We start from the raw sequence: 16888 nt of genomic DNA on the forward strand, positions 1-16888 counted from the left end.
TTATTATTTTTTTATAAATGTTTGAATGTAGGTAGGTTTCATAAAAAACATTTTGAGCAAAAAGCTGAGAAAATCGTATTATCAAATACTACATCTGGATCTTATTCTGTACTGTTATCAAAGCGAAGATGCAGAAGATCACTTCCATCAGCACTTCTAAAGCTTGCACAGTCCTTTACCACTTCCTGGATCGACATTTCATTCGGTAACATTAGGCAGTTTTCATTTATATGCTGTTTATTGTTGATGATCGCATTATTTTTCATATACATATGCTTACATATGAGACCTCTCGTTTCTGCGTCTTCCTTATCTGTGTCTTTGATCAAGTGATTCTAAACTCATTCAGGAGATGTGTAACAGCGCCCCTAGTGTATAATAGCGAGAACACGGAAACGCAGAAAACTTGGAAATTATTAAAACGATGCTATCCAACAATTCCCATCCCACACCATTCAAGCAGGCTCGGGTAACCCCACTGCTCAAAAAACCTACATTAAACACTTCTCTTTTAGAAAGCTACAGACCTGTCTCTCTCCTTCCATTCGTAGGGAAAACACTCAAATTAGTTGTCTTCAACCAGCTCTCACGGTTTTTTTCACAGTACAAACTGGATGCTAAACAGTCAGGTTTCAGGAGTGGCCATTCAACAGAGACTGCGCTACTCTCAGTCACTGAAGCCCTGCGAATTGCAAAGGCCGATTCCAAATCATCAGTCCTCATTCTGCTGGATCTTTCTGCTCTTTTGACACTGTCAATCATCAGATTCTCCTGTCTACCCTCTCATCACAGGGCATCACTGGGATTCCACTTCGCTGGTTTGAATCCTATCTCACCGGTAGATCTTTCAGGACGGCCTGGGGAGGGGAGGTATCCAAACCACATCAACTGGTCACTGGAGTTCCTCAGGGATCGGTTCTTGGACCCCTCCTCTTCTCCACATACATTACATCGCTGGGTCCCATCATACATGCACATGGCTTCTCCTACCATTGCTACACTGATGACACACAGCTCTATCTCTCTTTTCAACCAGATGACCCAACGGTAGCTGCACGGATCTCAGACTGCCTGGCGGACATCTCGGCATGGATTAAAGAACATCACCTACAGCTCAACCTGGCAAAGACGGAGCTTCTTGTCTTCCCTGCCACTCCGACTCTACAGCATGACTTCACGATTCAGTTAGGCTCATCAATGATTACCCCATCAACTTCGTTCAGAAATCTTGGTGTAATCTTTGATGACTAGCTGACCTTCAAAGAGCACATTGCAAAGACTTCTCGATCCTGCAGGTTTGCACTACACAACATCAGAAAGATCAGACCCTTTCTGACAAAGCATGCTGCACAACTTCTTGTCCAGGCCCTTGTCGTTTCTAGGCTGGACTACTGCAATGCTCTTCTGGCTGGTCTGCCATCAAACACAATCAAACCTCTACAAATGATTCAGAATGCAGCGGCACGACTGATCTTCAACGAGCCCAAAAGAGCGCATGTTACACCTCTCTTCATCTCCTTGCACTGGCTACCAGTGGCAGCTCGCATCAAGTTCAAGACACTGATGCTTGCATACAGAACTACCACAGGCTCAGCACCCTCCTACTTCCACTCACTATTACGAACCTACATTCCCTCCAGAAGTCTGAGATCTGCTAGTGAGCGACGCCTTGTGGTACCATCACAGAGAGGCTCAAAATCACTCTCCAGAACATTCTCGTTCACCATTCCTGGCTGGTGGAATAATCTTCCCACCCCTATCCGGAATGCTGGATCCCTGTCAATCTTCAAGCAACATCTGAAAACGCATCTCTTTCGGCAGTACTTGACTTCATCCTAAACTAAAACAAAAACAAACAAAAAAACCTTAATCTTTCCCTCTATCCTTCTCTCCCTTCCCTCCTTTACTAGCTTGTACTTATTTGAACAATGACTGAGACTTGGTGTTACGAGCACTTCCTCTGTCTGATTGCCTCTTCAAGATGAATCGCTTTTTTGTATTCCCCAATTGTAAGTCGCTTTGGATAAAAGCGTCTGCCAAATGACTAAATATAAATGTAATTCCTTCTTTTGATGCTTCTACCATAACTTTTATTACACTAATGTTAAGTTACATCATAAAGATGTTTTTATTTAGAAAAAATATGCACTTGTTTCTATATTAAACAGTAATAATTACAATTTATTCTGTGAATAGAAGTTGAATTGACTTCAAACCACTCAGCATGCAACGTCAGTATCACACCAACACAATGCAGATCATTCAGCACAGCACAAATATTACTGGAGTGCACACAAATGTACATTTAACTTTGAATATGTCTATTGTTTGTGGATTTACAAAACAACCTTGACAATATGACAGTTAGTCAATACGTTTTAAAGATCCATTTGTCCACATTATATTATTAGGGAGAGAGTTTTCTGGTTATTATGGATTTTGAGACAATTTTTGGGAGACGACACCAAGTTAGACTGTAAACACTCTCACACAAGCGCACACACACAAAAACTTTTTTATGACACGAAGCTGTGACAAAAATTTAATTGATTTAAAAAAAACAAAAGTAGTGAGTTGATTTGAAAAGGAGAGTTAATTTGACATTATTTTTGTCACAGTTTTTGTGGACATGCAGAGTTTTGTTATATTGAAGGGTGTAACCAAGCCAAAGTAAAACAAACAAAAAATCGAATCTAAAGGCTTCAGGCAAATTGTAAGAAATAAAAATAAATCACCTCTTGGGTTCTTGTGTTCATGAGCCGAGAAAGACTCTTTAGATAAAAGGCAAACAGAATTGCAGAGAAAAGAGAGAAAGAGAAAATGTCAAATACTATGAGATCGAAAAACACTGGAAAAAAAGAGTGCAGGACCAGGTGGATACAAAATGTAGGAACCATGAAGGTATGAGACGATCTTCATGCCATTTGCTTGCACAGAAACATGGTGGGAAGGTGTGATCAGTCTTGGTAAGATTGCAATTTTCCACCTCAAATTAGCTGAACAATCATGTGCCACTGAAATCAAATGAGGCACCTGATTGGCTAATGAGGCATTTGATCAAATTTTTTTAACGATGTGATTAGTCATTTTTAAATTCTTTGTCTTTGTAGATGTAATTTAGGTGAAGAAAATGGCATTTTGGATACCTAATAATCACCCACCAAACACTAATGACATAGATACCCAATAATCAGCATTGAAGCAGCAAAATACTACCTTCTTTCTCCACCGAGTCAACAACAGAGCTGACAAGGTGGATTACTGTCACTAGGGAGGCTTGTAAAAAGGGCAGATAAGAGAAATCTAACATTAATTTTTCAGGAGTAAACATGACAGGAAAGAAACACTGGAAGTCAAGATTGCAAGGGAGAGAGGAAACAGAGATGAAAGCGTTTCTCACGATGAGACTGCATTCTGACATCTGACAAAACTGATGGATTTGAACTGATTGACTGACACTGTCAGAACAACAGATACTAACTGGATTTATGGGATTTTGGCTTCTGCCGAGGGTGTGATCTAAGGGATGGGTTAATGGCAGAGGGATTCAGTTGTGTCGGTAAGGCACACGTCTGGGTTGAGCTCTGGTGAAGGACAGTGGGAGTGACGGCTGATGTTGTGCTCATGATTACACACATTAACAGAGTGATGAAAGGAAGGATCAGGAAAATTCTCAAAGATAAAGAGAACAAAGACACTCTCTGGCCCCAAACCAAAACCAGCAGATGGAGAAAAATTAAAGAAGCAGGGTTTACGCTTTAGAGGAATATACGGGTACATGGCCATAAGGAAATATGAATAATCCATTCAATATAAAGCATTAGTGTTAATCAGAGTGGGGGAGTTGTTAGGTCAGGGGTTGAAAAGTTCAGGTTCAGGGGTTGAAAAGGTCAAATGAGGGTCAAGAGTCAATGGTTAGATGACTGCAGTCCCTTTCACATGACTCATGTCAGGTCAAATGACATTTGAAAAATCATATAGCAGGTTCATACATGATTGTTCAGTGGTGCTCATGCATTCATTGATTGGAGTGCAACAACAGAATTTGAGACGAGGTTTATAAAGTTATTGTCTTTTTTAATGGTTATATTGGTGATGCTTAAATAGGTCAAACCGAGAGATGTAACTTAAGTTTTTGTTTGAATTAAACAAATAATAATAATAAAAAAAAAACAACTAGGTAATGGATAAACTTGCTAGATAACCATCCTGCAGTTGCAACTAACTAAAACTATAAATATTTTTTTTTGTAATTAAATTTAAGCTGAACTGAAATAAAAAATATAGTTAAATATAGTTAGATCAAAAACCTACTGAAATAAGAACTAAAACTGAAATTAAATAATGCCAAATAGAAATATGTAGATTAAATATGACAAAAGCACATACAATTACTAAAAAATAAACTAACATTAAATGAAAATTAAACACAAAGCTAATTCAAAATATTAATAAATAATATAAATATAAATAACACTAAAATAAAACATCCGGGCATCCTGTCCCATCCCTAGTTTTAATATATTTTTCAACACAACAATCGTTTGCTACTTTGATCAGCCAATAAAAAAGCTGAAAATTGTACTTGAAATGGAGCATAGCGGTAGTTCTGGCAGGCCATGTTAGTCAAGCTCGCATCAGCTGATCCACGTCTACCTATAGGATCATGACACCAATCATAATTGCCTTTATAAGGTCCCTTCAGTCATTATTCAGCAGCTATCGCTTCACTCAGGAACTAATCACCCACCTCCATCCCCAGCTCCTCTCGTCCAGTCAGGACGTGGCAGTGAATATATCGAGTCAGACCACTGAATCATGTTGTTAAATAATCACGTAGAACATTAATGGTATCTGCTACATTTATCATTGGTGTTGGTTCTGTTCTGTTACCCCAGGGGGGGTATTCTGCTCTCCCTGCTCCTATCCATGCTAGGCTGCGTGGATGGGCAGGGAGTGTTTGCCCAGAACAGAACCATTCCCCCAACCTATAATGTATGCTAATCGTAAGTTATATTGACGATAGTGGTCCTGACAGAAGCACTGTTACAAGGTATGTCCTGACTGCAAAATAGTGCATGGATGCTATAGCTTGACAGTTTGTTCCACACAGTTCTGTCATAAGTCATGTGAAAAGGCCTTCAGTTATAGTAATCAGGATCAACAGAAACGTTGTGTTGTGTGTGCTGGAGACCCATCATGTGTACTTTTCATACCCTGCTTTTACACTCTGAGGTGATGTCTTCAACCATCCATTGGCTTCATTAAGATAGACAAAGAAAGGAAGGGGGAAAAAAAGAAGAGAAAGATCCAAAATATGAATTTCACACAGAGAACTAATAAAGATACTATATAGGTCATTCTCAGATGTTGCCTTGAAATGATGAAAAACTTATGAAAAGTTGCTCTCAGCAATGGCAAAAGAAAAAGACGAGGGGGCTTAGAGGGAAGACAAGCTTTCTTCTTTTTATTCATTGAGAATTTCGCAGGGCCTTTAGTGATCGCTTCCTTCCACCGTGGGCGAGTGTTCACTTACGAGCAGGCCTCTATTTAAAACCTTGCTCGGTGTCTGTGGTGAGATTTGATCCAAATGGGAGCTGAAGCCCCGGTGCAGCGATAAGGAAAAGAGAGAGAAATTACATAACACATGACCCAAAAACATATCACCCTTTACACTCAGTTACATCAGTAAAATAAAGACAGACAGGGTTAGCAGACGTTCCAAAAAAAAAAAAATATATATAGGGGTCTGTCATCTAAAAGAGCATGCAAGAGATTTAGATTATGTTTGGAATAGAATACTAGTGAAGTTTCTACACTATGTATGTAATGTGCAGTAGTATGTAGAATATTGAATGAACAGAAATAATACCAAATACAGGTTTATTTATGAGATGATAACTAAACATCAATCAAGCTTGAGTAAGTTATGTCATAGTGTGCGGCACAGGACTGGTGGAAAAAGACAACTGTAATGTCTATGTTATCCTTGTAAGGATACATTTTCATAAAATTGTATATAATTATACATATTTTAAATAGCTATATTAAATAAAAATAAATATATTTTTTAATTAGAAGAGTTTGCAGGTGCGGCTAATGTGATGTTTTTTAATGCTTCTGCACACAAATTTTGTATGTATCACAGTATAAAGTACACTAGGGGCCCGTTTTACTAACAGCTTGCCATCTTTTGGCATTAGAATTGTACTGTCGGGTTTTACAAAAGATGCGCAGTGAAGAATTAGCACTGTAAAGGCGTGGACAGTTATTTTTGCGCCTGACCTTTTTGAATATGCATTTGTAGGAGTTTTCCTTTCAGACGCAACATTTATGGGAGGAGAGTTTTAAAATGAATCACGCAATGTGTTTTACTAATGTTTGTGCTCGTCAAATTACTGGTATTTGCGCCATTATTTAACACCCAAAAAGCATGTCTTAAACTATTTTGCTCTTAAAATGGCTACAATTTGTTGCTAGGAGGAGGCACCACAGAGATGAGAGAGTGCGTGGTAGAAGGGACAGGATGTTTTTCCACACGTAATTTATTTGGAACGTAAGAAGAACACGAAAATATTGTTTGCCAAGCCATGTTATTTTTTATTTGCTTCAGGAAATAAAAGATGACTTGGAACCCTCAAGGAGTCACGCAATACCAGGTCTATCAAAACTTCTTGCAACTTCTAGCATTTTTTGGCCTCCAGTACTTTTCAAAGCACCATGGTTTCTTTATTTCTTTATTCTTTATTCGCGACTGCTCTAATTTGCGCTGTTTAGTAAAACTGGCCCTAGGTGTTTCCATTCCAAACATAGCCTTTTTTGTCTGCTAAAGAAGCAGTTCTTTCAATAATATTTTTTAATCTTGTTTACAGAGATACATACAGTATAAATAACATGAATTAAATCATTCTGATATCTGAAAAAAAGTCATAAGAACATGTCACAGAAGTATTTCACTTATATTCTGCGGTTTAACTGGCTGGTTATGATCTATCAGTCATCTATAAGATGAGTAAAAGCAAATACATTCTGTTCCATACATACCATTGTCGTCACATGACTCGGACTGGAAGGAGCTGAGAGAGTGGACCTCAGACATGCTACCTCTGGTGTTGTAAGGATGACAGGCGCTGTCCTCTACCGGTTTCTTACTTAGACACGGATCCAAGTCCACTACTTTAGCTGTGAGGAGAAGGAAACAGTCACACAAACTGTCACTCACTTTCAGAGCCCATTAAATAGATTGTCTTACAAGTCACAAGCATGACATTTGGATTCCAGCAGGGTTTCTGTACATACCATCGTAGTCGTAATCCCAGCTGGGCTTCTGTATGGAGTCACTGTCAGACACGGAGTTAGAGGGTGGGGGAGGAGGCAGGTTAGGTGCTACACTACAGACAGCCACCGTCTTCCTGTGCCCGTGCACCGAATCGGGGTTGAATGTGCTGAATTCTGGGTGCTCCGGTATGGTTGAGCCCTCAAACGAGTTGCGGTCCAGATTGTTGCGGGAGTCGCTTGGAATGCTGGGAGTGTAGGAGATGGGCCGTACAGGGACCTGCGGCGGGATGTCGGAGTAGATGTTCTTGTTGAGTTTGGAGTCAAAGTACGGCCGATGGAGGAAGGCATGCGAGACTCCTGTGCCTACGCCAAGCTTGTCGTCATCGTCAGATTTGGACTTTGAGCGCCGGCAAATGCGCTTGCGAACTACGACGAAGAGTAGGACGAGAAGGAAGATGCTAGCAACGAAGACGACGATTCCGATTACTTCCTCCAGGCCGATGTTCCAAGAGGTGGAGACAAATTCGTTGCGGATTTCGGAACGGAGTTCACAATGCCGCCCACTGTAGCCCGCAGAGCAGTTACAGTTGAAGGAGCCGTACGTGTTCTGGCAGTGACCACCATTTCCACAAGGCTTATTTAGACACTCATCTACATCACTGAGGCACCTAAACACACATACAAGCATGTACTGTAAATACACAGCTGCAAATTCAGTCTACACTTTCAAAAGTTTGAAATAAGATTTGTGTAATGTTTCTGAAAGACGTCTCTAATGCTTGCCAAGGCTGTGTTTATTTGATCAAAAATACAGTAAAAACGGGAATATTATGAAGTATTATAACATTTTAAATAAGTTTTCAATTTGAATATATTTTAAAATGTAATTTATACCTGTAATGCCAAAGCTGAATTTTTAGCAGCCATTATCCCATGAAAGTTGAGAAAACACTCTAGTATGCTAATACTAATAAGTTGTTTTTTTTGTGGAAACCATGATACTTTTTTTGAGGATTCTTCAATGAATAGAGAGTTCAATAGAACAGCATTTACTTAAAATGGAAATCTGTCACTTAATCAATTTAATGCATCCTCGCTGAATAGAAAGTAGAATAGTAATTTCTTTCATTTAAAAAGTCTCATCTGGGTATCATCTCAAGAGAAGTAGCATCTCATAAAGAAGCTTTTCATTATACCCATTTAATATATGTTTGACTTATTCAATCAGGTCTCACAGGTTCATTAGAACAAAAGATGTACCTGTCTCCTTGGAAACCCAGCTCACACTCACACACAGGACCATCAAGGCTATCAATGCACTTGCCACTGTTCTTACACGGGTTATCTGTGCAGTATGGACCCAGCTGACACCTGGTAGAAAATTACAAAGAGCCAAAATGTCATTCAGAAACTTCACACATGCACAACTTTAGATAAACTTTAAATAGGAAGAACTGTGTTTGGATAGATTTTAATTGCAGTAGAAATTTCTCAAAGAGTAAATTGATTCTGTCTTGCTGAATTAAATCTGATTATCAATCACATCGCCTCCCAAAGCTTCTGATTAAATTTCCAATTTAATAGGAATTACTGAGAATGCCACATGGATTTCTGAAGTATTTTCCTTTAGTTTGAGTCACACCGTGCATATTAATTAAGTTTAAATTATGAAAATATTGACAGAGCTTACTTTTATTTGCCTACACATGGAGTATACAAAATGTCATTAAAATGGAAAAAGAACTAATTTAATGAAATATCAAACTTTAAAAATAATTAGACAAAGAGGAACATGGTGTAATGCTACGAGGTCAAAGACACATTTTTAATTTTAATTAAAAGTATTAGAAACAAATCAGAGATTTAACAGTTAAAATGAAAACAGACATTTATAGCATATATGTCATATAATGGAAATTAATGAATATATCTGTATTCAGACAGTGTACAGTTGTCCCAAAAATACCTGGGCACTTAAGCCACTCTTAAAAATTTATGATTTGCATTGCACAAACTATCAAAATTGCTATTTTTTTAAACAAAGTTAGCACATGTTTAGAATGATCAAGTTTAAGTTATCAAACAAGATTAAATACTAATGTTCAAAGTACCTGAACACCTTTTTTAAAATAAGAAAAGTTTTCTGGTCAAACTTGAAGCATGTCTATAGATAATGCAATGAATTTGCATCTACATATGCTAAAAACGACAGAGACTTCACATCATTTGATTGCAGGTACAATGAGAATTTCTGTGGTCACAAGTGCATGTGTGCTCACCGTTGGCCCGAGTATTGTCCTCTGCACTGGCAGTAGAAGTCTCCTCCTCGTGGGATACATGTGCCTCCATAGAGGCAGGGATTAGAGGCACAGGGGCTGATAGTGACTTCACAGTGAGTGCCCATGAACGCAGCAGTGCACTTACAGAAATACCCTACAACACACAATAGAACACAGCATAATAGTCAGTCCTATATCTGATTGAACTGCAATGACTCCAATCAAAAACAAACCAAAAAAGGCCACACATACCTCCGTTAGGCAGTGATGAACATGTGCCTCCATTGGTACAGGAGTTACTGGAGCAGCCCTGGAGTGGAGGAGCCAAGCTGCATCCAGGAGCCGCCTCAACCAGCTCCTCCAGGACTGAGTGAACTCCTCGAACCTGAGAGAACGGCAGCTCCCTCCCATTAAACACGATCCCCTCAAGACAACCTCGCAGCCCATTTACCACAAGTCTTCCTGAGCCAGATGTTGGCCGTGCATGACCCCCGAAGTACATGCTGGTGTCCAGGTTGAGGGTGCGGAGAGTTCCCGGAGCTTTGCCAGATGCGGCATGGACCTGATCTAGAACCAGTCTAGCATAGTTGCCATCTACCTCAAGAGAGACAGTGTGCCACTGTCCGTCATTGACCTGGGTACTGTGCACGGACACCACACCAGGACCACTGCCACAGTCAAACTTGTACTGCAGACGGCCATTCACAATCTGAAACACAAATAGTTTTGTCTTTCATGCTGCCTCTATATAAAAATGGCAAACATGTGGGGTCAATTCAAATATTTACTATCTCAAATCCACATTTAGCCAATGGACAGCCAAAATATTTTATACTTTATAATTTATACATTATTATTACATTTATTAAAAGTAAACTAATAAATAATTCTCAGGATATATATTTATAAAAAAAAATGGTAACACTTTACAATAAGGTGTCATTTTGTTAACATTAATGAATTAATTAACATGAACAAACAATGAACACTACATTTATTACACTCTATTACAGAATTACAACAATTCTGCCAAGATGAGTGGGCCAAAATTCCTCCACAGTGCTGTAACAGACTCATTGCAAGTTATCGCAAACGCTTGATTGCAGTTGTTGCTGCTAAGGGTGGCCCAACCAGTTATTAGGTTTAGGGGGCAAGCACTTTTTCACACAGGGCCATGTGGGTTTGGATTTTGTTTTCCCTTCATAATAAAAAACTTAATTCAAAAACTGCATGTTGTGTTTACTTGTGTTATCTTTGATTAATATTTAAATTTGTTTCATGATCTGAAACATTAAAGTGTGACAAACATGCAAAAAAATAACAAATCAGGAAGGGGGCCAACACTTTTTCACAATACTGTATATGCATGAAACCATTCAGAAAAATTTAGGCACAAATGGGTTAACTAATGAACCTTATTGTAAAGTGTTAGCAATAAAATATTAAAATCAGCTCACGCAAACCTGTCCATTATATTGCATGTTGTATACATAAATATATAAAGGAGGATCTCTCCAAACCTATTAAGTCACCTAAATAGACAACCAAGGTCATTTAAAGCACATGCAATGTTTTTGGGCATGCTTTTTTTTTTTGGCACATTTTGGGCATCACATCAGACATATTCTGTGTCAGCACCATTTTTGGACAGAAAACAAGCTTATGACGGCCAAAAATGTGTGCCTATAAAAAATAATGTCTAAGTAGGCAGTTTATAAGTTATTTTTAAGTAGGCAAAAAGATGACTCTGTGAAGTACTTCAGCTGTGATATTAAAGTATTCTGGCAACAGCAGATTGATTAAACAGATGAAATAAGGAATGATGCTTCAGGAATAAGCAGAAACAGATTATTATAATGTAAGAGTAGGGAGATGACACTGCTTGCATTTCAGTCCCAGACTCCTTTGCTCTTTCTGTCAGCTGTGTGGTTTTCCTTCACCAAAGTGGAATGCGTGAGAAAGAGCTCCCCTCTCTTCTCCCAGCTCCAGAATAACTCTCATTCTGTTTTCTCTTCTTTTTTGGAAGGATTGAGGTGGTTAAGAGTACACACTCACCTCCAGTATGCTGTAGTCTGTGCCTTTGGCGTACATTACAGTAGCATGGGTGGCGAATGTTCTGAGTCTGAGGGACAGTTTCATTTCTTCCTTATTCTCGTTCTCCATCAGCCTGTATCGCGCATATCCATTTCCGCTGAATGTTAATGACTGCCGCTCTAAAACAGAGCAAACCAAAACAAATTATAAGTGATGTTATCATAATGCCCACACCAACACTACATTGCAGTTTAATGCAGCAAAACTAAATGTCCATTTCATGAACAAAACATTAGTGCTTGCAATGCTGTAAAAAGCACAAACCAAACAGAATTCAGAATGCAATGATATAATCAGCTGACTTAAAAAAATCTATTTAAATAAATAAAATCTATTTAAAAATATGAAACACTTTAAAAGTATATAAATTATAAAAAAAACAAAAAAACTATCTATAAATTATCTCCATCCATGGCTTGGTCCCTTTATTTAATATACATCTATTGTTTTGTACTATAAATACTGCAGGACAAGTTTAGCTCAAGTAATACGGATACTTTAAGCAAGTAGCACTAATAAAAGAATGGGACCTCAATATGGCGCTTTAGTGTGAGTTGCACTAATATGCGTGTTCATACCTGAGCACTCTTCCTGTTTTCCCTCAGGACAGATGCATTTGAATTTGGTGTGCAAGGGGTCTTCTACACACTCCATGCCGTCAGGACAGGGGCTTCCCTCACAGAGTTTGCTCAGGACAGGACACTCAACACCTATCACACATTAAAGGCTTATCATCACTCTAGACTGGAAGTGAAATGCATCTTTGAAATATTTGGTGTCTGTATATTCGTGTTACCTTCACAGAGACATTTGGAAGTACGCATGTGACGTGGCGTAACAAAACTAATCCTAGCCGTGCTGTAGGCTGACACTGCTCCCGTCTCCAAGGAAACAGTTTCTTGGCAGTAACTAAGAGGACAGTCTAAACCAGCACAGAGTTTCTTCATAACTCGTACAATACGGACTCCAGTCATCTCTTCGATTACCCCAACTGAGGCATTTAGCTTCCTGTAAAGGACCTCCTGGGGCTGGAATGGACTTCCTGACCTTTCTAGGGCCAGAAGTACTTCCAGGTCACCGGAGGCATCAGCAGCAGGTTGCAAGCTGACTAACTGCACGTCTCCACGTCTGACACCGGCGATGTTCCGTAAAGCCCGCAAAAAGTTACGCCAATAATCTCCGATAAACTCCTCCGGTGCTATTGCAGAGAATCGCACAGCGATGGAGTTATCGAGCGCTTGTGCTGTTGCCTGCCGAACGTGAATATTGACTCGGGCAGCTGCAGTAAAATGGCCATCTGTCACTGTAATGTTAAGGACGTATTGACCAGCATCCAGATTCCCACGGGCTACAAGTTTCCCATCAGCAGGGGAGACAGAGAAGAGGCCAGTGTTTTCGGAGGTGGAGGAACTATCGGGTACAAGGCTGTAGGTTAGAGTGTCGTAAACATCCTGATCGGTGGCGTGGATTTTACCCAGGACCCCACCTGAATATTCGTCCATTGCTGTGGTGATAAAGATGTCCAGGGGAAGAATGACAGGAGGGTAGATGCTCTCCTCAATCAAACGTACATTCACAAATGCTGTGGAGACCAATGGTGGCCGACCGCTGTCTGTTACCTAGAGCAAAAGAGCCAAGAGATTTAGGATTCAGAATTGCAACCATTAGAAATCAATAGTTGCATACTTAGGTGTCAAGGTTTAATATTTGGGGTTTGGACGTCAAATCATTAACTCTAATTTTAAACAATAGTAATAATGATGTTTGCTTTAGCATGCACTGGTAAGTATTTACAGAAGTAAGAACTCATATTCATACCTCCTATGATATATCTCACTGTACAGCACAGAACAGCAAGCATCATAACTGTTGTTAACTAAAACAATAGGTTATTAGTCTTCTAACATGTGGTGCCAAATTATCAAGTCAACTGTTTGAAGTGTAATTGAGTATTAAGGGGAGAACAACTTTGGCACTTATTATCAGCCTTTACATGCAAAATGTGCAGTCACAGTCAGTAGAGGGAGCAATTGAGCCTGGATTTACTCTTGAAAAAATGGACAGCTGCACAAGTTTGAGCCTGGCTCATGTTATTTACTTCTGTTCCGTCCTCTTGTACCTATCACTTTGCCTCCCATTTCACTATTTCACTATTAATTTCACAATTTTACAAAACGGGTGCAATTTGTAGCCCGAATAAAACAAATGAAAAAGTAAAAAAAAAAAAATGATGTTTACATATAAATTTGTTGACAATGTATTAATTCAAAGACTAGAGGTTGTGTCTTATGTAGTGCATCAACCCTGTTACCGTAATAAAATGTTTCATAAATCAAAAATATACATAACAGCATCTGTCCTTTGAAAAAATCTTAAAAAGTTAGTTTCTTATTTTTACACATACACATGTCAGTACGGTTAACCCAAGAAGCAGCGTAAATTAATTTAATATAACTGATGAGATGGCACAATACAATTTATTAAGACTTCTTTTGTTTAAAATCTTACAAAAATTGCTTTAAATTTACTATCAAAATTGAAAAGTGGCCCATTGAATAGAATGACCTCCTACTGAACAAAGGAAACAGAACACCTAAAAGAAGAGGAGACTGGGAATAAGACAGCTGTAATTATTTTCTTGCAGGTGCTCTCCTCTGATCAGGTTTTCATGGCTGCTCCTTCATCATACTCCATTGAACATGCCTGGCCTGTGTGGGGAGTACTGAACAAGCACTGCTTCACCTCAGCTCTATTATTCATCTATCCCTTCAGACCTCCAGTGAAAACTGAACAAGACCCCTACAGCTTCAGTGAGAGTTGGAGAATCAGAGGGAGAGATTGAGGTCTCACCTGGGCCTGCAGGAGGTAGAACTCTTGGGTCTGGCGGCTCAGAGTTGCCGCAGAGACCAGCACGCCCTGAGAAGTGATTTGGAAGGCATCGCCCTCGTTCCCACTGATGATAGAAAATGTGAAAGGAGGTCCATTGTGGGAGGCATCACGGTCAGACACGGTCAGCTGGAGAACACTGGTACCGACTGGCTGGTTCTCCTATACAACATATGCAGAATGTGTTAAAGGTTTTATAATTTCACATTCACACTTTTTTTTTTTTTTTTACATCTTAAGGCAAATTTGGCATGTAACAATTTTTACAGCTCACATTGAGAAGCTATGATTATATTTAATATGAGCCAGCAAGCACAGACATATCTGGTGACTAATAATGATTTTTCCTTAGAGCAATGTTTCAAAATGGGAACAGTATTCGAAATGCATTTAACTTCCATAATGATGAATTTCAGCATGAAACACAATAAGCTGTAGGAAATAATGTAGGGAGTCATTATTTTCCAGGGCATAAATTATCATCTATTATCTATTTATATTTGTTTGCATCATAAAAGATAGACTAGAATATTATTGCTTACTGATTTTGGTCAAGATAGTTCACTACATTTTTATTTAATATACATTCATTTTTTTACTTATTTCAGTGATTTTATTAGAGAGATTTTTAAATAGCTTTTATTTTTTAGATCTTCAGTTTTCATTTTTACTTTAGTCTAAGTTTTGATCATTTCACATGTTTTTATTTTTTATATATACTTTTTTAACAGTATTTCAACAAACTAAAAATTTAAAGATTTGAATGCTTAGGTGTTTAGTTTTATTGAATTTATTTAATGAAAAACAATTTTAATAGTTTTAGTTTATTTTAATTAACAATAATAAGATTTCATTGTTTTTTTTCATTGTATAATGTTAGGACACGTGTCAATATTAAGAATGATTACTTTTTGCAACTATTTCAATGCAAAAACATGTTCTATGTGAACACCCCAATGCATCTGCGTCTAGTGAATTTCTTAGAACAAGCAGGCATTGGAGAGAGATTATTGACAGTGAAATCACTGTATCGAATAGGAATCAGACCTGTATAATGATGCTGTAGTTTGCCTGAGAGAAGAGAGGTGGGTTATCGTTTATATCTGAGACATCTATGTTGACTGTAGTGCTGCTGGAATGAGCCGGGCTTCCATTGTCAGAGGCCAACACAGTCAGAGTGTAACCTGAAGTCTAAAAAATAAACAAAACAAAATGTTATCATTAGGTTTCAGGAACAGACTGCCAATATACCTGCTACTGAGACACCTGAGTGTTCCGTACCTTCTCTCTGTCGAGCTGGCGGGCCACCTTGACCTCTCCTCTGATGGGGTCGATGGTGAAAGGACTGCCTTGATTGCCATCAATGATGGAGAAGCGCACCTGATTACTGGATGGACCATCTGCATCATCAGCCATGACCTTCACACACAGAAATACACACACCTGGTTAAGATAAAGATTACCATGGACTCAGGTATGCCTTTCGCCCTTCTTTCCTCATGATTCAGTAACTATTGGCTGAGACTCTCAAGGGAAATCAGAAGGCATGCAAGTGAAACAGAGCTGGGTATCAAAGCCTCACTTTCACACTGACAATTTATATTCAGCATGATAAGGCATGAACATCTCCAATAAATGACCAGAGTGAGAGCGAGATAGAAGGGTGCAGATTAAAGATTGGTGTGGGTCGCCAAGTTTAGTTTGACATTGGGCTGTGTTTGTGCGTGTTCTTTGCTCTGTGTTGATTTTAGGAGATGATGTAACACAGAGACCTGAGCAGGGCACAATAAAATCAGAAGAGAAGCTGGATGACTCACAGTGAGCACGGTCTTTCCCAGTTCTGTGTCTTCGCTTATCACAGCAGAGTAAATATCTTGGTTGAAGATGGGGCTGTTGTCGTTAACATCAGTCAGGTTAATGTTCACTGTGGCCATGTCACTGAGCGGTGGCGTTCCTCCATCTGTAGCCTCCACTGTTAGATAAAACTCATGTGCCGTTTCGTAGTCCAAAGTCTCAATCACGAAGACAACGCCTGGGAAGAAAAGGACAATGAGATGTCAAGGTACATGAAAATATCTAAATCATTTATTTTCCATATAATTAAGTAAATTATTAAAGTAAAGAATGACTAAAACAACTGAATAAATAAATGAATAAATAACTCAATGAAAAAACCAACCAACAAACAAAAACTCTAACCTTTTCTAATATGTAATAGAAAACAACTGGAATAAGGAAGATAAGGAAAGTGGCAGAAGAAGAAACTTTGTGAATCCTTTATATTTGGGTGAAGTGCTCCACGTTCTTTCAGTTGCATGAGTATTTGGGAGCCTCGTAGATGCTAGAGAGTC

The 16888-nt window shown here is 38.8% G+C and overlaps 1 protein-coding gene across 2 annotated transcripts in view; it reads right to left on the reverse strand.

Annotated features, from left to right (window-relative positions):
* Positions 1 to 16888, reverse strand: part of LOC306873875 (protocadherin Fat 1-like) — a 93684-nt gene that overhangs the window by 2018 nt on the left and 74778 nt on the right. The window contains exons 15-27 of one of the 2 annotated variants that reach the window (XM_079423392.1): positions 16355 to 16569; positions 15819 to 15956; positions 15585 to 15728; positions 14502 to 14699; positions 12448 to 13270; positions 12230 to 12361; positions 11613 to 11770; positions 9810 to 10266; positions 9558 to 9711; positions 8539 to 8649; positions 7300 to 7946; positions 7045 to 7182; positions 2736 to 2771 (exon numbers count right to left, since the gene is read on the reverse strand). In XM_079423392.1, the coding sequence (XP_079279518.1) occupies positions 2736 to 2771; positions 7045 to 7182; positions 7300 to 7946; positions 8539 to 8649; positions 9558 to 9711; positions 9810 to 10266; positions 11613 to 11770; positions 12230 to 12361; positions 12448 to 13270; positions 14502 to 14699; positions 15585 to 15728; positions 15819 to 15956; positions 16355 to 16569 (3351 nt within the window). The remainder of the gene's footprint in view (positions 1 to 2735; positions 2772 to 7044; positions 7183 to 7299; positions 7947 to 8538; positions 8650 to 9557; positions 9712 to 9809; positions 10267 to 11612; positions 11771 to 12229; positions 12362 to 12447; positions 13271 to 14501; positions 14700 to 15584; positions 15729 to 15818; positions 15957 to 16354; positions 16570 to 16888) is intronic. The other variant, XM_079423393.1, reaches the window with a different exon arrangement.

This window comes from Barbus barbus (genome assembly GCF_936440315.1).
Source record: "Barbus barbus genome assembly, chromosome: 8".
NCBI lineage: Eukaryota > Metazoa > Chordata > Actinopteri > Cypriniformes > Cyprinidae > Barbus > Barbus barbus.